The following is a 17,206-nucleotide window of genomic DNA, read 5'->3' as shown; positions in this document are numbered from 1 at the left end:
CTCAATACCATATATCCTCAAATTCAATTTTATATAATAAACATTTCACTTAGTTAATTATCCACAATTAATAGTATTAATCTATTAATCGCCCTCATATATTAGCTACAGTATATACCATTTGTTGTGACTCAGCAGCAGTCTTCTGTGAGTCTTTTCGGGATGCAAGATTAATTATGCAGCTGGGGCTCGTTAGGGGCATATTCTGGGGATAAAAGGACGGATGGTGCCACGCCCTAGTTGCAGGAGTCAACGTTCCTTGGTTCGTTCAACATTGATTGATCATCAGTCGTGGTTTATGTAAGATACACTTGGAAAAGTGCTTTGTTTTCTGTAACCCTGATTCAAGGATACACTTGGAGAAGTGCATTGAGTTGTAAGAGTTTTTGTTTGGTATTCTGTTATCTGGTCAGAGACTGTATTTATGTTATTTTTGGCCTCGCAGCCAGTCTGAGCTGAGAACTGATAAAGAGAGTTCCTTTTAAGTTGTTTGCCTGTCGTCTGTTTAACGAGCGGAGAAGGGGGGACAAAACACCATTGGCTATATTTACTAAATTTCATTCTGTTCCACCAGTAAATCTTTTCCCTTCTTTTCTCTTTTCAACCATTTTCTCTTTGTCTCTCAGGAACTTCACTTCTCTTATATTCTCTTCTCTTTGCCTATTTTTTTCTTTTTCTTATTCTTGTAATCTCTATATTTTTTCTTTCCAATCTTTCTTCTCCTTTTTAATTCTCTTGTTTTAGTGCCTTTCCCCAATTTCCCCCCATCATTCCCCATTAATCCCACTTTTGCTATTTAATTTTCTCTTTTTTTCTCCCTTCCTTTCTTTTAATTCCGAATCTCGCAGTGGCCAAAGGAAGCACCAATGGGCCTCTGAATTCAGGCAGTGACATGTATATTTCATCAGTGAAGGCTTCTAAATTAAGCCTTTAATTATTGCAAGATAAACAAGGGTGTGCTTCATTTCCTGGTTTTTTTAAAAAATCCCTGGCTTTGCCTTTTTTTGTAGCTGAACCGGTCAAGTCTGCAAGTAGCTTAATCGCTAAATTGAGATGGCTTTATTCTTTCCCACAAAGTGTGGCTCTTTCAATCTGGGTTGATTGACAGCAAATGATCATTAACGTGTGGGGGGGGCAGCATGCTTTGAATGGCTGACCTTGTTATCCGCAAAGAGATGGAGTTTGGCAAGGAAAGGGAAAACACTTGGTTGATTAACAGCACCTTTCTGTAGGAACTCCGCTTCGGAGAGATTGACTTTTCTTGAGCTCTTCATTGGGGTTTTTTTCTCCTCTGGGGTCCCTGGAGGGATGGGAGAAATCTCTCTCTCTCCCCCTGCTTCACTTTGCCAAAGATTTCTGTGCCAAGAAAAAAAGCTATCTTCCACAACTCAAGATATAGAGTAATGTCCCTCTCGGGCACGGTTCATTTTGGATGGGGTGACAGTGCCAATGTTGGTGCTCTTAATATGGATTCTGCTGGAGGACGAGGAAGGTACAGCAAGCCAACCACGCCATGCCTTGTTCCGGCTCTGCTGTTTTATTGACAATGTCAGAACTTCCAAGCCTATCTTAATAGCCTAATCTATGAAAAATCTATGGATGGAAACTGAACAAGGAGAGATTCAACCTGGAAATAGGGAGGAATTTTCTGACAGTGAGAACCATCAACCCATGGAACAGAAGTTGTGGGAGCTTCATCACTGGAGGCTTTTAAGAAAAGACTGGACTGCCATCTGTCAGAAATGGTGTAGGGTCTCCTGCTTGGGTGAGGGGGTTGGACTAGATGACCTGCAAGGTCCCTTCCAACTTGGTTAATCTGTAAATCAGATTAAGGGGAGTTCTACTATCCCCCTGCCTCAGGCCCTTCCATTAAATGAAAGTCATTCCAGTTGTACATCACAGTTGGTGAGACAATTCTAGTCTAGACGTCCAGAAGTCCTCATACAGATGGCTGCTGTATTAAGCTTCTTTGTTGAAAATAAATCCTATAAAGGTGTTTTATTTCTTCTTGATTTTGATAGATGGTACATTTATATGATGGATGGATGGCATGCCATGGAAGGGCTGTTGATTCTTAGCAACCACATAGCTAGATTTTCCTCCCCGAGTTGATTTTATTACAATGGTTTTATTTAAGATTATATAAAGGCTGTGCTCTTGTAGACAATAAATCTCAGTGACTTCTGGAGAAAGAATGATATAAAAATGAAACAATAACAATAATATCTTGATAACAATTGGCAACCATTATTATTATAAATAGTACATTACAATTGGATAGGAAGTTTAAAAGTTCTCAAATAGATGGCTGTTGTATTATGTTTCTTTGTTCTAAAGAAATCTTTATCTTTATTTGAATCTTGCTGATACTGAATGGATTGATTAATTTGATTTTTTTGAATGATTGATTGATTATGTGCCATCAGGTTGGCATTGACTCTTGGTGACTGTATAAATATATATTTTTTCATGAGTTGATTTTATTACAATGGTTTTATTTAAAATTACCCGTGCTCTGTTCCTTTAGCCAATAAATCTTGGCTCCCTCAGAAGGTAGAACAATTAAAAAACAACACAATAACAATAACAATATCATTAATATGCTATTATATATTTATAATATACAAGATATAAAATTAAAATATTTATAATTAATATCAATAATAATTTGGCCATTATTATTGATATTAATTATACATCTTTTTAATTATATATCTCATGCTACTTTATTAATTATGTCATTAATATTATTATAAATCTTAACATTTTTCTATTTATTTATGTAATCTATATCTATGGTCCCCAAGAATCAACACTGACTTAATGGCATGCAATCAATCTCATTTACCTATGAGTTGCTCCCAATATCTGGCTATAGTCATATTCAACATTTAGTAATTATTTTGTCATTATTAACTTTAGAAATGCCCTAACATTTATCAACTGCAGTAAAGATAATAAAGCAAAATAAACTTGTCTCAAGTTTTTACAGGTAAGTTTCGACGTACAACTATTTAGCAACCACTCGAAGTTACAACAGCCCTTAAAAAATTGATTCGCAATCACTCCTCGCACTTACAACGGACGCAACATCCCCGGGGTCATGGGATCAAAACCAGGCCCTTGGAAAACAGCTTGTTTGTATGATGGTTGCAGGATTCTGGGATCAGGTGACTCCCATTTGCCACTTTCCCAGCCAGCTTCCCACAAGCAAAGTCATTCAATGGGAGAATCCAGATTTGCAAATGTCTTTAGTGATTTGTTTAACAACTGTCTCAAAAAAGATCGTAAAATCGGGACCGACTCATTCAGCAACCAAAATTCTGATGCCTCATTGTGGTCACAAGTTAAGGGCTAGCTGTAATCTAGTAGACATAATAAAGGGGGTGAAAAGAGAGAAAGAAGAAGGTAAAAGAGATGAAAGCCAACCACCACAAGGGAGCCCAAAAGTTATGTGGCTAAGTGAGACGTTTGTTAAGTGAGCTTTGCTCCATTTTACCACCTTTCTTGCCACGGTTGTTAAGTGAATCACTGCCATTGTTAAATTAGTCACACAGTTGCTAAGTGAATCTGGCTTCCCCATTGACTTTGCTTGTCAGAAGGTCATTAAAAGGGATCATGTGACCCCGGGACACTGCGACAGTCATAAATACGAGTCAGTTGCAAAGCGTCTGAATTTTGATCATGTGATCATGGGAATGTTGCAATGGTCATAAGTGTGAAAAAAGGCCCTAAGTCACTCTGTTCAGTGTTGCTGTAACTTCAAAGGGTCACTAAGCGAACTGTTGTAAGTCGAGGACTACCTGTATTAAACTGACACCACTGTGTACTTCTAGGTCAGTGTTGGTGAACCTTTTGAGCACCGAATGCTGAAATGGGACCGTGCGGGCGCAGGGGAGCGCTGGAAACCGAAAGAGCAGCTCCCCGGCAAGTGTGCCAGCCACCTGGACCTTCGGTTTCTGGCGCGCATGCACTTACATTAGATGGCTAGCGTGCATGTGCACACTGGAAACCAGAAGCTCAGTTTCCCAGCACCCCTTCGGCATTCCCGTACATGTGAAAAACAGCTGGCTGGCACACATGTGTGTGCCGGGACCCAAAAGAGCAACGGGCGATGGCTGACATGCCCGGGGAAATGGTTCTGCTTGGCACCTCCGGCAAACATGCCATAGGTTCGCCATCACGGTTCTAGGTACACCTGTTTCTTGGTTTAGTCCTGGTGCAGTGGTGAAATTCATTTTTTTTTTACTACCGGTTCTGTGGGCGTGGCAGGGGAAGGATACTGCAAAATCTCCATTCCCTCCCCACTCTGGGGCCAGCCAGAGGTGGCATTTGCCAATTCTCTGAACTACTCAAAATTTCCACTACTGGTTCTCCAGACTACTGAAAATTTCCACTACTGGTTCTTCGAACTATTCAAAATTTCTGCTACCAGTTCTCCAGAACCTGTCAGAACCTGCTGGATTTCACCCCTGTCCTGTTGTGTCCAAAGAGCTTGCTATCCTCTGGTTCTGAGAACCAGAAAAATTGTGGTTAGAAAAAAAGTAACCAAGGCAAATCAACCTACATTTCATTGGGAATTTGATGGTATTTCAAGATCAGGCACTTGGGTGTGAGCGAGCCTGTTGCTCCCCCCCCCCCCCCGCCCTTTTCAGATCTACTCATCTGCTCCATCCTGAGCAGGATTATGCATCTGTCTCCTTGTTATGTTGTCTTTCATCTTGGGAACATCAGAAAGGTTCATTTCATTTAAGAGGTCCTGCTAATTAGCCTGAAATCTTTGCTTTTGATTTAAAAGTATTATAGGACGAGCGGCGTTTGGGTCCTCTCTCATCATACACTAATACCCACATTTTATTTTATTTTCGCCCTGCTTTCCATTTTAATTGCCTGAGAACCATTATTGGCTGGAATCTCAGGGACTTCTGAAGGTATTATCTGATTGATTAGGTGTTTGTTTGTCAAAGGCATAGATATCAAAAGGAGGAATTTAGGAGGCTGCGTGGCTGAGTGCACAGAGCCGACTGGACTACAAAGGTATCTGCTGGGTATGGTGAAAAGAAAAGTCAAGATAATGGCTGCGGCCGTAGGATCAAAGCTTTATGTATTTTTGTGTGCGTCACACAAACAGCCAGAGCTTCAGCGACCCTAGCAAGGCTACCATCTTGCCTTTTTTTAAAAAAAAATGCATCCAATGGATACCTTGGCTAAAATGGATTTGTGTGCTGTCCTTCGATTCCAACAACCGTCTTAGCAAAATTGCCCAGAGTCATGATTAACCTTTATTTCCTTGGCTCTCAAACTCCTTCCAGAGTGGTGGATGCTGGAGTTTTCCAAGGAAAGATTGGGCAGCCATTTGTCCAGGGTGGTCTAAGGTCTCCTGCCTCGGGCAGAGGGTGGGACTAGGAGATCTCCAAGTTCCTTCCAAGCCCTATGAGGCCAGACAAGGATGAATGGATGGGAACTGACCAAGGAGAGGTTCAACCAGGAAATAAGGAGGGATTTTCTGACAGTGAGAACCATCAACCCATGGAACAGAAGTCACCTTCGGAAGTTGTGGGAGCTTCATCACTGGAGGCTTTCAAGAAGAGACTGGACTGCCCTCTGTCAGTTATGGTGTAGGGTCTCCTGCTTGGGAGGGGGTTGGACTAGATGATCTGCAAGTTTCTTCCAGCCCTATAATTCTGTGTTTCTATCCCATGGTCCAAGAAGATAGATAGCTGATGTGTTTTACAGATTAACAGAGTTGGAAGGGACCTTGGAGGCCATCTAAGAGCCAAGGTGGCGCAGTGGTTAAATGCAGCACTGCAGGCTACTGCTAGATCAGCAGGTCAGCGGTTCAAATCTCACCGGCTCAGGGTTGACTCAGCCTTCCATCCTTCCGAGGTGGGTAAAATGAGGACCCAGATTGTTGGGGGCAATATGCTGACTCTCTGTAAACCGCTTAGAGAGGCCTGAAAGGCCTATGAAGCGGTATATAAGTCTACTGCTATTGTTATTGCTATATCTAGAGTTATCATGTCCGCCCTGGTCCTTCTCTTCACTAGACTAGCTGTGTCCAGTTCCTGCAACCATTCAGCGTATGTTTTAGCCTCCAGTTCCCTCATCATCCTAGTTGCTCTTCTCTGCACTCTTTCCAGCATTGTCTCCCAGCTCAAGATCAGAGGGAGCAAGGGTTTTGTTGTTGTTCTTCAGTTGCAAAGTTTTATCTGACTCTTTGCAACCCATAGACCATAGCACACCAGGCCCTCCTAACCTCCACTAACGCCTGGAGTTTGCCCAAATTCATGTTCGTTGCATTGATGACACCATCTAATCATCTCATCCTCCACCACCCCCTTCTCCTTTTGCCTTCCATCTTTCCTAACATCAGAGTCTTCTCCAAGGAGTCCCCTCCTCTCATTTGGTGGCCAAAGTATTTGAGCTTCAGGATCTGTCCTTCCAAAGAACAATCAGGGTTGATTTCCTTCAGGATCAACTGATTGGATCTTCTTGGAGTGCTTCTCCAACAGCACAATTCAAAAGCAGAGCAAGGACTCCTGCTTCGTTTTCCAGTTGCATAAAATATTTGGGCATTTCCCATTTTGTGCAGACATTTGTTAGATGAATATTCATCAAAACTCAGACATTAGAGGAAAAAACTTTAAAGTGGTAGAACGTCATGCCACCAAACAATCCCCACAGTAGAGAGGTGTCCCAGCCAGAGCTGAAGGACAGCTGGTCAATTAGTAGCCAGCGGATACACATGGGCAGGATTGGTTTGAGGGGTCCTTGGTGAACTCTGAGCTTGATTGTTTCCTTGCAGACGTTTCATTACCCAAACTAGGTAACATCATCAGTGCTGGCAAGGAGTGTGGTTTGCTGTCCGTTTATCTTCTGGATGTTTGTCCTGTCAGTGCTGGTGGGGTCTTAGAGGCTCTTTGGTTCCTTTGGCAGTTTCTTCATTGCGATATTGTTTACTGAATTGTTGGTCTGATGTTGACCTTGGAATTAGCATCACTCCCTACTAACACTGATGGTGTTACCTAGTTTGGGTCATGAAATGTCTGGAAGAAAACAAGCAAGCTCAGAGAGCATCAAGGACACCTCAGGTTTTTTCTTTTCTTCTTCTTCTTCTTCTTCTTCTTCTTCTTCTTCTTCTTCTTCTTCTTCTTCTTCTTCTTCTTCTTCTTCCTCCTCCTCCTCCTCTTCCTCTTCATATCTTCCCCTCCTCCCTCCTCCTCCTCCTCCTCCTCTCCACAACTCCTCACTCCCTTTTGCACTGATGATGTTACCTTGTTGGATAATGAAATGTCATTAGAAAACAGCCAAGATAAGAGAGCAACACTGATCCTTCATTTCAATCTTGAGCTACAAATATTCTCCTTTATCAGTATTTGGTTGTAGCAAATTGTTTGGGTCTTGCTCTTCAAATAGCTCAGAGCATTCTGTATCCCAGTTTGTATCCACATAGACCTCTAGATTAGCGTTTCTGAACCTCAACAGCCTGGGGAATTCTGGGAGTTGAAGTCCACACCTCATAAAAGTTGCCAAGGTTGAGAAACACTGACTTAGAGACTAAGTCCTTATTCCTCCTCTCCATATGAACAAATCACCCCAGCGGCCTTCTTACACAGTGGTCCCTCACATGCTGGCTGGGGAATTCTGGGAGTTGAAGTCCACACACCTTAAAGCTGCCAAGATGGAGAAACACTGGTCTAGATCACCATATCGGTAATACAAGCAAGAGTTCTACCTCTTCTTTGAGCAGGGGGTTGGACTAGAAGACCTCTGAAGTCCCTTCCACCCCTATGATTCTATGTTCTATATTGAAGGGAGCTGGGAATGAAAATGAGCAGAATTCCTCAGGCCAAGCTTTTTATAGAGTGTGCAGGGAGACACACAAACACAAACATATCTTTTGCCCACAGAAAGACAGAATTTCCAATATGGCTTCTGATAGAAAGCTTTTATGTTCCAAGCAAGGAGGCCCTCAGGATATGGTTGAAAACAAGTCAAAATGGCCTCCAAATCTCTCATTTTTAAAAAAATGTGTGTCAGACACCCCTGATTCCAAACTTGGACCGGGTGGAGGAAATGCATCTACTGTAGCTTGGATGTAGACTTGAGTCCGGGGGGAAGGGGGAGATGTTCATAATTAGTTTCACATCAACTTCTGATGTTCCTGGTGGGGCAATTAATTCCTTCATCCAGCAATGCCCTTTCAAGAGTGGGGAGCAGCCTGCAAGAGACACCAGGGACCATAAATGAGATTCCTCCTTTCACACAGGCATTGGGTTGCTTTTAATTATAAAGAAGACCATTGCTTTCATTTCCCCCAGGCTTCTTTTTGAACTATTACAAAAAGAAGCACCTTGGGAGGACTTTGAAAACTATTCAGCCGAAGGATGTGCTCCAACCCATGCGTGACCCCTGACTATTCGTGCAGTTTCTTCCCAGTAGCTTCTGCCTTCTCCTCTCTACTCCTTCTCATCCCATTACTTCAACATAACCAAGAGAATTGTTGTTATGGCCGTTGGGTCAAGCTTAGTTCCTGGTGACAAAAAAAAAAGACAACTCTGTGTAGGATTATTTTTTTCCCAACTTTTCCAGAAGGTCTTTCATAAGTATCACCTTTCCAGGATGGTCTTCAACTTCTCAATCTAGGCAAAAGAAATTTGTCCACTGGGATAGAATAGAATAACAAGAGTTGGAAGGGATCTTATAAGGCTTCTAGTCCAACCCTCTGCCTAGGCAGGAAACCCTATACCAGGCTGGGGAATTCTGGGGGTTGAAGTCCACAACTCTTAAAGTTCCCAAGTTTGGACACCCCTGCCCTATACCATTTCAGAGAAATGGCTATCCAACATCTTCTTAAAGACTTCCAGTATTGGAACACCCACAATTTCTGGAGGCAAGTAGTTCCACTGATTAATTGTTCTCACTGTCAGGAAATTTCTCCTTAGTTCTAGGTTGCTTCTCTCCTTGATTAATTTCCACCCATGGCTTCTTGTTCTATTTTGGAATTTGGAGAATAGGTTGACTCCCGCTTCTTTGTGGCAACCCTTGATGTTTTTCTTCTTCTCAGTTTTAGAAGTTTTTCAACTTCTCAGCCAGGGCAAAGGACTGAGAAGGGCTGCTTCGAAGTCACCCAGCTGGCTTCCAGCCCTAAGAGAGGACCGGGACGTGAGCCTCCTCGTGTAGCAGATTTAACTGCTACCCCAAACTGACTGAAGAGGCCAAGGGAGGGATGTTCCTTAAAACAGATTATCTGGATCGTCATAGGTTCTTTTAGAAATCTTCTAGTTGTGGAGAAACTAATGGATGGAAATATGAATGTACAAGATGGAGAGCCTTGAGGATCTGCTTAAATCAAGGCATAGAAGGAGTTTGGATATTCAGATGAAGTTTCATGTAAATACTAGATTTCGGATTGTATCTAGCATTTACGGGGGAAGAAATATGTAATAGTTGATTTCCTGTTTTGTCCAAAAGAACGTGCACCGATCCTCCATTTTGGTTTTCATCTGGTCAAACCTGGGTAGGTATCGATCATAAAATATAGAACATAGAATAACAGAGTTGGATGGGGTCTTGGAGGTCTTCTAGTCCAACCCTCTGCTCGAGCAGGAGACCCTACCACTCCAGACATGGTGGAGCACCCACAACTTCTGAAGGCAGCTTTTTCCACTGGCTAATTGTTCTGTCAGGAAATTCCTCCTTAGCTCCAGGTTGATTCTCTCCTTGATTTGTGTGTGTGTGTGTGGCTCTCTGTCTGTGTGTGTGCGTCTGCGTGCGGGCATGTAACTGTAGATAGATAGATAGATAGATAGATAGATAGATAGATAGATAGATAGATAGATAGATAGATAGATAGATATAGAGATAAAGATAGATAGATAGATAGATAGATAGATAGATAGATAGATAGATAGATAGATAGATAGATAGATAGAGGGTGGGGGAGAAGATAAATAGATATAGATAGGAAGATATAAATAGATGATAGGTAGGTAGATGCTAGATAGATAGATAGATAGATAGATAGATAGATAGATAGATAGATGATAGATAGATAGATAGATAGATAGATAGATAGATAGATAGATAGATAGATAGGAATAAAGGTAGGTAGGTAGATGATAGATAGATAGATAGATAGATAGATAGATAGATAGATAGATAGATAGATATAGAGATAAAGATAGATAGATAGATAGATAGATAGATAGATAGATAGATAGATAGATAGATAGAGGGTGGGGGAGAAGATAAATAGATATAGATAGGAAGATATAAATAGATGATAGGTAGGTAGGTGGTAGGTAGGTAGATGATAGATAGATAGATAGATAGATAGATAGATAGATAGAGATGATAGATAGAAATAGAGAGATAAAGATATGATTGATAGATAGGTAGACAGACAGACAGACAGAAATAGAGAGGTAGTTAACTATATATGTATAATTATATTATATCATAAATATATTTATACAATCATGGAGAATAAAAAAGGTTCATTTCTGCAAATCTCCAGGACAGGCCTTCAATTTGAAAAAGGTTGGAGGGGCAGGGAAATTAGAAAATGCTCAACTCCCCTCCCCTCCATTTTCCCCTTTACCCAAACGATGAATCTGAAATGCTTTGGAAGGATGATATGGACCTGTTTGTACAGCTTTCCCTTCATGGTTCAAATTTTCGTGCGGGGGGAAAAATATTCTGAAAGAAAATTAAAACTTCCAAGTAACATGCCAGAGAGTGCCAATTCTTTTCTACCCTCTCTTCTCTTTGAGGACGATTAGGAGATGCAGGTATTTAGCTTTCTCTTCCTTTGGCAACCCTGGGATTCGTGTGTCCAGGTGAATCAAAGCTCAAAGAACGTGAATTCATTTCATCTCCATCTACAGTGAATGAACTTGAATAGCGTTGACACAATTTCGATCCAGCCGCAAATTTAACAATTTCCCCCTTGTGCCCTTACGACCACAAATGACCCCAAAATTTCTTTTGCTAAGCAAGACAGTTGTTAAGTGAATTTGGTCCCATTTTACAGCCTTTCTTTTCAAAGCGGTCCAGTAAATCACTGCAGTTGTTAAGTGAGTGATATGGTTGTTAAGTGAATCTTTCGCTTCCCCATTGACTTTGCTTGTTGCCAAAGATGATCACATGACCCCGGGGCACTGCAACTGTCACAAGTACATGCCAGTTGCCAAAGGTCTGAATTCATATCACATTACGGGGAGGCTGCAACTGTTGTAAATGTGTCTTAAGTCTTAAGTCCCTTTTCCCAGGGCTCTTCTAAATTCAAATAGTCACTAAATGAACTGTTTTTAGTCAAGGACACTGCAGTTTGGTTACAACTTCTGGGGGTCTCTGGTCCAATTTTTGGAACTCTCACTCTTTAGATCTGATACCAAAGGGGGGAGATGAGAAGAGATTATGCTCATGTTCAACTTCCGCACTTTAGGGAAGAGGCGGAACGTCCGTCCCTGTCTTAAGCAGGGTGTGAGAGTCGGCTTCATGTCAGAGTTCCAAGTAATGTACCCACAGGAAGCAGAACTCCGAAGCAGGCAAATCCCTCAAAGAACAATTTTATTGGATGCTTCGTATTGGCACAACTGGTGAAAGCCGACTCTGAAAGTTCACCTAATTCAAAAATGAAAGTTTCCCCTTTCCCCCAAGTCACTGGTCACGCTGTCCAATCCAGTTGCTGGCCGGTTGCTGGGTTACTTTGCTCCTCCTCTGGCCAGCCACCTGTAAGAATGTCCTTGGTTCCCACAGGAAAACGTTATTGCTTTGGCTACAAAACCCCACCTTGATTTGATTAGATTAGATTAGGTCAGGTTAGGTTAGATTAGATTAACAGAATTAGAAGGGACTTGGAGGTTATCTAGTCCAACCCCACACTCAAGCAGGAGACTCTACACCATTTCTGACAGATGGCAGTCCAGTCTCTTCATCTCTTCATCAGTGATGAAGCTCACACAACTTCTGAAGGCAACTTCTATTCCATTGGTTGATTGTTCTCGCTGTCAGAAAGTTCCTTCTTATTTTTAGGTTGAGTCTCTCCTTGATCAGTTTCCATCCATTATTCCTTCTTTGGCCTTTGGGTGCTTTGGAAAATAGCTTGACCGCTCCGCTCTGTGGCAGCCCCTCAAATATTGGAAGACTGCTATCCTGTCTCCCCTGGTCCTTCTCTTCTCTAGACTAGCCATGCCCAGTTCCTGCAATTGTTTTAGCCTCCAGTCCCCTAATTGTCCTGGTTATTCTTTTCTACACTCTTTCCAGAGTCTCAACAACTATTTCCCCCTTTCCTCCATTCTGTGACAACCCTGAAGCTTCCAAGATGGGCTCAGCCAGGTTCACTTCAGGGTTGACACAGGGCTTCAGCATGTTAAGCCAGGCCTTGGAAAGAGCCAATTCCACAGTGATGAAGATCACAGATCGGCCTTCAATCAGTCTCCCCAGGCCAGGTCTTCAAACCACACAGCTGTAGATACAATTGGAGGAAGGAAATATCTCGTGGTCCTTGTAAATGTAGACTTCAAAAGAAGGGCAGCTTGTCACCAAACAGCTGTCCTGCTCCTTTGAAGGACCCTCCCAAACTCTATGTTCCAAACAGAATCCAAAATTAAATCAGAGTCCAAGGCAAAGTATTGCTCAAAGTTCCAATTTATTAAGAGAGCCATGTTGGCACATCTGGGAAAACCCAAATCTGAAAGCTTCCTGGGTTTCCCCACCCAGTTGAAAGTTCCAGATCTTGCCCCCACACCCATCAGTCCATTACATGGCCCAATCTCCTACTGCCGTGCTGGCAGCTCCACCCATCCAGTTCCGGTCAGGTGCAGAGGACAAAGGATGACCTTGGCTTTCTAGAAAGAATTTTGTTATGGCTACATGGCATCTAACTCCGTACAATCCTCCCTCCCATTTTCCCACTATAGAAAATGCATAGTGGAACAATAGAAAGTGTGGCAGGCCAAAGACCCCAAAGAAATGATGGCTGCTGGCCTGACACCCTGCATGTTCTCCCAGAATCTCTCCACTTCATGGGCTGAAGAGTCAATCTCAAATCAAACTTGTATCCCTGGATTGTCCTTATGCAAACAACTCGGGCTCTAAGCAAGCCGCATACTGGTGGTCCTTGACTTATGACCACAATTGAGCCCAACATTTCTGTTGCTAAGCAAGACATTTGTTAAACGGGTTTTGCCCCGTTTTAAGACATTTCTCTTGCCACGGTGGTTAAGGTAAACCCTGCAATTGTTCACTTAGTAACATGGTTGTTAAGTGAAACCGTCTTCCAAATTGATTTTGCTGGTCAGAAGGTTGTTAAAAGGGATCATATGACCCCGGGACACTGCGACCGTTGTAAGTACGAGCCAGTTGCCAAGCGTCTGAATATTGATCACGTGACTATGAGGATTCTACAATGGTCGTAAGTGTGAAAAATGGTCACAAGTCACTTTTTCCAGTGCCATTGTAACTCCGAACGGTCACTAAATGAGCTGTTGTAAGTAGAGGACTACCTGTATTGAGTTGCCAGGTGCAGACAGGGACCCTGGAGCCCAATCAGGAGGCCCTCAAGGGCCCAATCTATTGACCGCTCCCCCTGCACAGCCTCCTTGCTCCGGAGGGTCATTCATTCATTGCCTTGAATGTCATAAATAGAAAAAATATATCAATATCCAGAAATGTCAAATATAATCTTCCTGAATCAAGTTGTGTTTTGGCTGCAAATTCTCAGACGGCAAATTATGCGGGCTTATCATCTGCTTCAAGATGAACTGAAGAAGCTTCTTGGATGAGAAGCGAAACATCTTCAAGGGAAAAAAACCAGGAAAGGTCCAGTTGCCTTTTGAAAAAAAAAACCACCTTTGGGACAACCAGGACCTGGATGTTGGAGGGTCTCTATAAACCCGTGATGGTGAACCTATGAGGTGGCACTCAGGGCCCTCTCTGTTGCCATGCGCACCATCGTCAGCGGCTCTTCTGGTTTGTGGTGTGTGCATGCGCAACCAGCCAGCTTGTCTTCAGGTTTCCGGGGCTCTGCCGTGTAGGTGTGTATGCGTGTTCCAGTTCGGGCACTCGGTGCCGAAAAGGTTCCCCATCACTGCTATAGAAATTTGATTTAAACTGAAACGGAGGGTCTCAAACAGCCAGTATTTCATTAGAGACACCAGAAGCCAAGGTTTTTGTAGAGAGGGGGGGTGTCAAAAATGTCAAGATTAAACCTGTGAAAAAAGGGCAGTGCAATTGGGCTGCCATGTTGACTTTTTCCCACCCACACCTGTCCGTGTTCTTCATCGATCGCATTGGTTTCCACTCTCCCTACACGAGGCATGGAGGAGAGAAAGTCCTTGCAACCTGTTTCCAAAGGGAGCAGGAGAGGGAAGAGAGGAAAGCCCTTTCAGAGGGAAGGGAAACTTCTCTTACAGCCCGTGAAAAATGGAGCCGTATCTCAGTCCGTGTTGGATTTCAACGAGAGGAAGAAGGGAAGGGAGGGGAAGGTGTGGAGGAAGGAACTGAAACCAGAATCAGAATAGAGCCGGGAGGGACCTTGGAGGTCTTCTAGTCCAACCAACAACTCAAGCAGGAGACCAGTGATGGCTCACCTTTTTTGGATCGCGTGCACAGGGGGAGGTCATACATGGGCATGCCCACACCCATAATGCTATGCATGCAAGCCCAGTGTGCATGAGCCCCGCCCCCCGTGCATATGTGTGCAACCAGCGCTCCCCCCCTGCTTTTGGCTCACTTTTTCTGCCCCCCCCCCAGGCTCCAGAGGCTTTCTAGAAGCCTGGAGAGTGTGAAAACAGCCTCCCCCACCCACCCCAGAGGCCCTCCGCAGGCTTCAAGAGCTTCCCTGAAACCTCCGGAGGGTGAAAAAAGGCCAAAGTCTGCTGGCCATCATGTGCATGTGTGCTGGAGCTGACAGGGCAAGGCCTTGTGTGCCTTAAATGGCTCTGCATGCCACCTGGGGCACACGTGCCATAGTTTCGCCATCCCAGCCCTCCACCATTTCAGACAAGTGACTGTCCAGCCTCTTCTTAACTCCCTCCAGTGATGGAGCACCTACAATCTCTGAAGGCAAGTGGTTGCCCTGGTTAATTGTCCTCCCTGTTAGGAAGTTTCTCCTTAGTTCCAAGTTGCTTCTCTCCTGGATTAGTTTCCATCCTTCGTTTCTTGTCCTATCGTCTGGTGCTTTGGAAAATAAGTTGCCCCCACCTCTTTGTGGCAGCCCCTCAAATGCTGGAATACTGTTGTCAGGTCACCTCCAGACTGGCCATACCCAATTCCTGCAACCATTTTTCGTATATACCCACCAGACCCTGATGGTGTAAAAATGCATTTACAACCCATCACCAAAACACTTGCTTCTCAAGCCAATATAGATTTACAACGGCTCCTGCATTCTGGCATGAGTTGGGGAGAAAAGCCCAGGGTGTGGGTCATGGAGGCAGCGGGTTAATTCTGGTGGGCTTTCAGGATCAGATAGGGTGGCCTGTCTCTTGGATGCCCCCCCCCCAAAAAATCAGGCACATGTGCCAAGCAAGGCTCTGAATGTTGCAAGTAAGACATTGCAGCATCTTGAAAGCTCTGTGATGACTGATTTCTCGCAGGTCCTCCTACGAAATTCTGCAAACAAGTGTAATTTTTACGTGATGAAGCTGTCAGCGGATGCTAAATTGCTCTATGGTGTCTCCATCTAATAGCAGCAGTCCTCGACATACGACCACAATGGAGCCCAACATTCCTGTTGCTAAGCGAGACAGGTGTTAAGTGAATTTGGCCCCATTTTACTACCTTTTTTTGCCTCCGTTGTTAAGCAAATCACTGCAGTTGTTACGTTGGTAACATGGTTACATCGACTTTGCTTGTTAGAAGGTCAGAAAAGGGAGACCCCGGGACATTGCAACCGTCATAAATATGAGAAAGTGGCCAAGCCTCTGGCCACAGGGCAATGGTCGTAAATGTGAAAAACAGCCCAAAGCCCCTTTTTTTTCAATGCCATCGTAACTTTGAATGGTCACTAAAGGAACTGTCTTAAGTCGAGGACCAACTAACAATAAGGTTGCTTGTCAAAATAGAGCCGGCTTCTGAAGATACATGCATCCCAGCCTCACCATGGAAGCATCCTGTGTTGGTCGGATATTATGGGGCGCAGAGAGGAAAATACGGGGAGGATGGGGGTCTCCATGTTGGGGAAAATAAAGGATAAATAAAGTAAAAAAGTAGGATTTTATCCTCCTGCCGAGATCCCTAGCAAGGAATTGCACATGTTTTCATGCAATAAAGGAACCGAAGCAAGGAACCGTTTCCTATCAGGAGAACAGCTGCTTTAGGGGCAACGCGGATTCTGACAGCCCCACGAGAGATCAATCAGTTCCCAAAAGGGCTGAATCTGAAGTCGCGGTTGAGCTCCCTGGAGGGGGGGGGAGCTCCTTGGCTGACGCACCTCAACCAGGGGTTCCGCTACCTGGCCGTGATCTCCAAGGAGATCCAAGGGAGAGGGCCGTGCATGCTCCTCGACGGCTTCCTCCTCCACGGGTGACGGGGGGAGGGTTCGGGCTGGTTGCACGGTGGGCGCACAAACGTACCGTAAACCGTCAAAGACGAGTCCCTTGTAACCGTGAGCGCTGTGGAACTGAAGGGTTGTTTTTCTTCCCACCAAATGTTCAGGACATGACTTGCACATGAGTTTGGATGAGCAGATGGTTTGGCGAGACATTGGTGGTTCGGACATTCCCGAGGCGTAACTGGTGGGTTCCCATGCTGTGTGCGTTGAGGGCTAGGTCTCCAACCTCTCCCACCCACCCCTCACCCCCCCTCCCTTGAGGCTCGGTGGCTCCCGCCCGCTAAGAGACCGAACCGGGCTCTTGTCTTACAGACTACGTGAAGGAATCTGCCCACAGCTCCAGCTCCGCTTCCCTCAACAGCAGCGAAAACCCCTACGCCACCATCCGAGACCCCCCCATCCTGACCCGCAAACCGCCCGAGAACAGCTATGTGGAAATGAAGTCTCCTGCCCACCGGGACGCGTCGTATTTGGACATGCCAACCTCTTCGCCAGCTCACAAAAACATCTACGACGTCGGTAAGTCCCCGGAGAAGTGATGGCAGGTAGTCCTTGACTTACGACCACAATGGAGCCCACATTTTATGACTTTTCTTGCCTCGTTGACTAAGCCAATCCCTGTTGAATTAGTCAGTTGTTCAATTA

General features: G+C 44.2%; 1 protein-coding gene across 1 annotated transcript in view; it reads left to right on the top strand.

Moving 5' to 3' along the window:
* Nucleotides 1–17,206, top strand: part of MEGF11 (multiple EGF like domains 11) — a 471,865-nt gene that overhangs the window by 449,763 nt on the left and 4,896 nt on the right. Inside the window, 1 exon segment of the mRNA XM_032233167.1 lies at nt 16,874–17,080. Coding sequence (XP_032089058.1) covers nt 16,874–17,080 — 207 coding nt within the window.

This window comes from Thamnophis elegans, chromosome 16, assembly GCF_009769535.1.
Source record: "Thamnophis elegans isolate rThaEle1 chromosome 16, rThaEle1.pri, whole genome shotgun sequence".
Taxonomy (NCBI): domain Eukaryota; kingdom Metazoa; phylum Chordata; class Lepidosauria; order Squamata; family Colubridae; genus Thamnophis; species Thamnophis elegans.
Note: the sequence above shows the minus strand (reverse complement) of the source record. Positions and strands in the feature narration are given on the sequence as shown.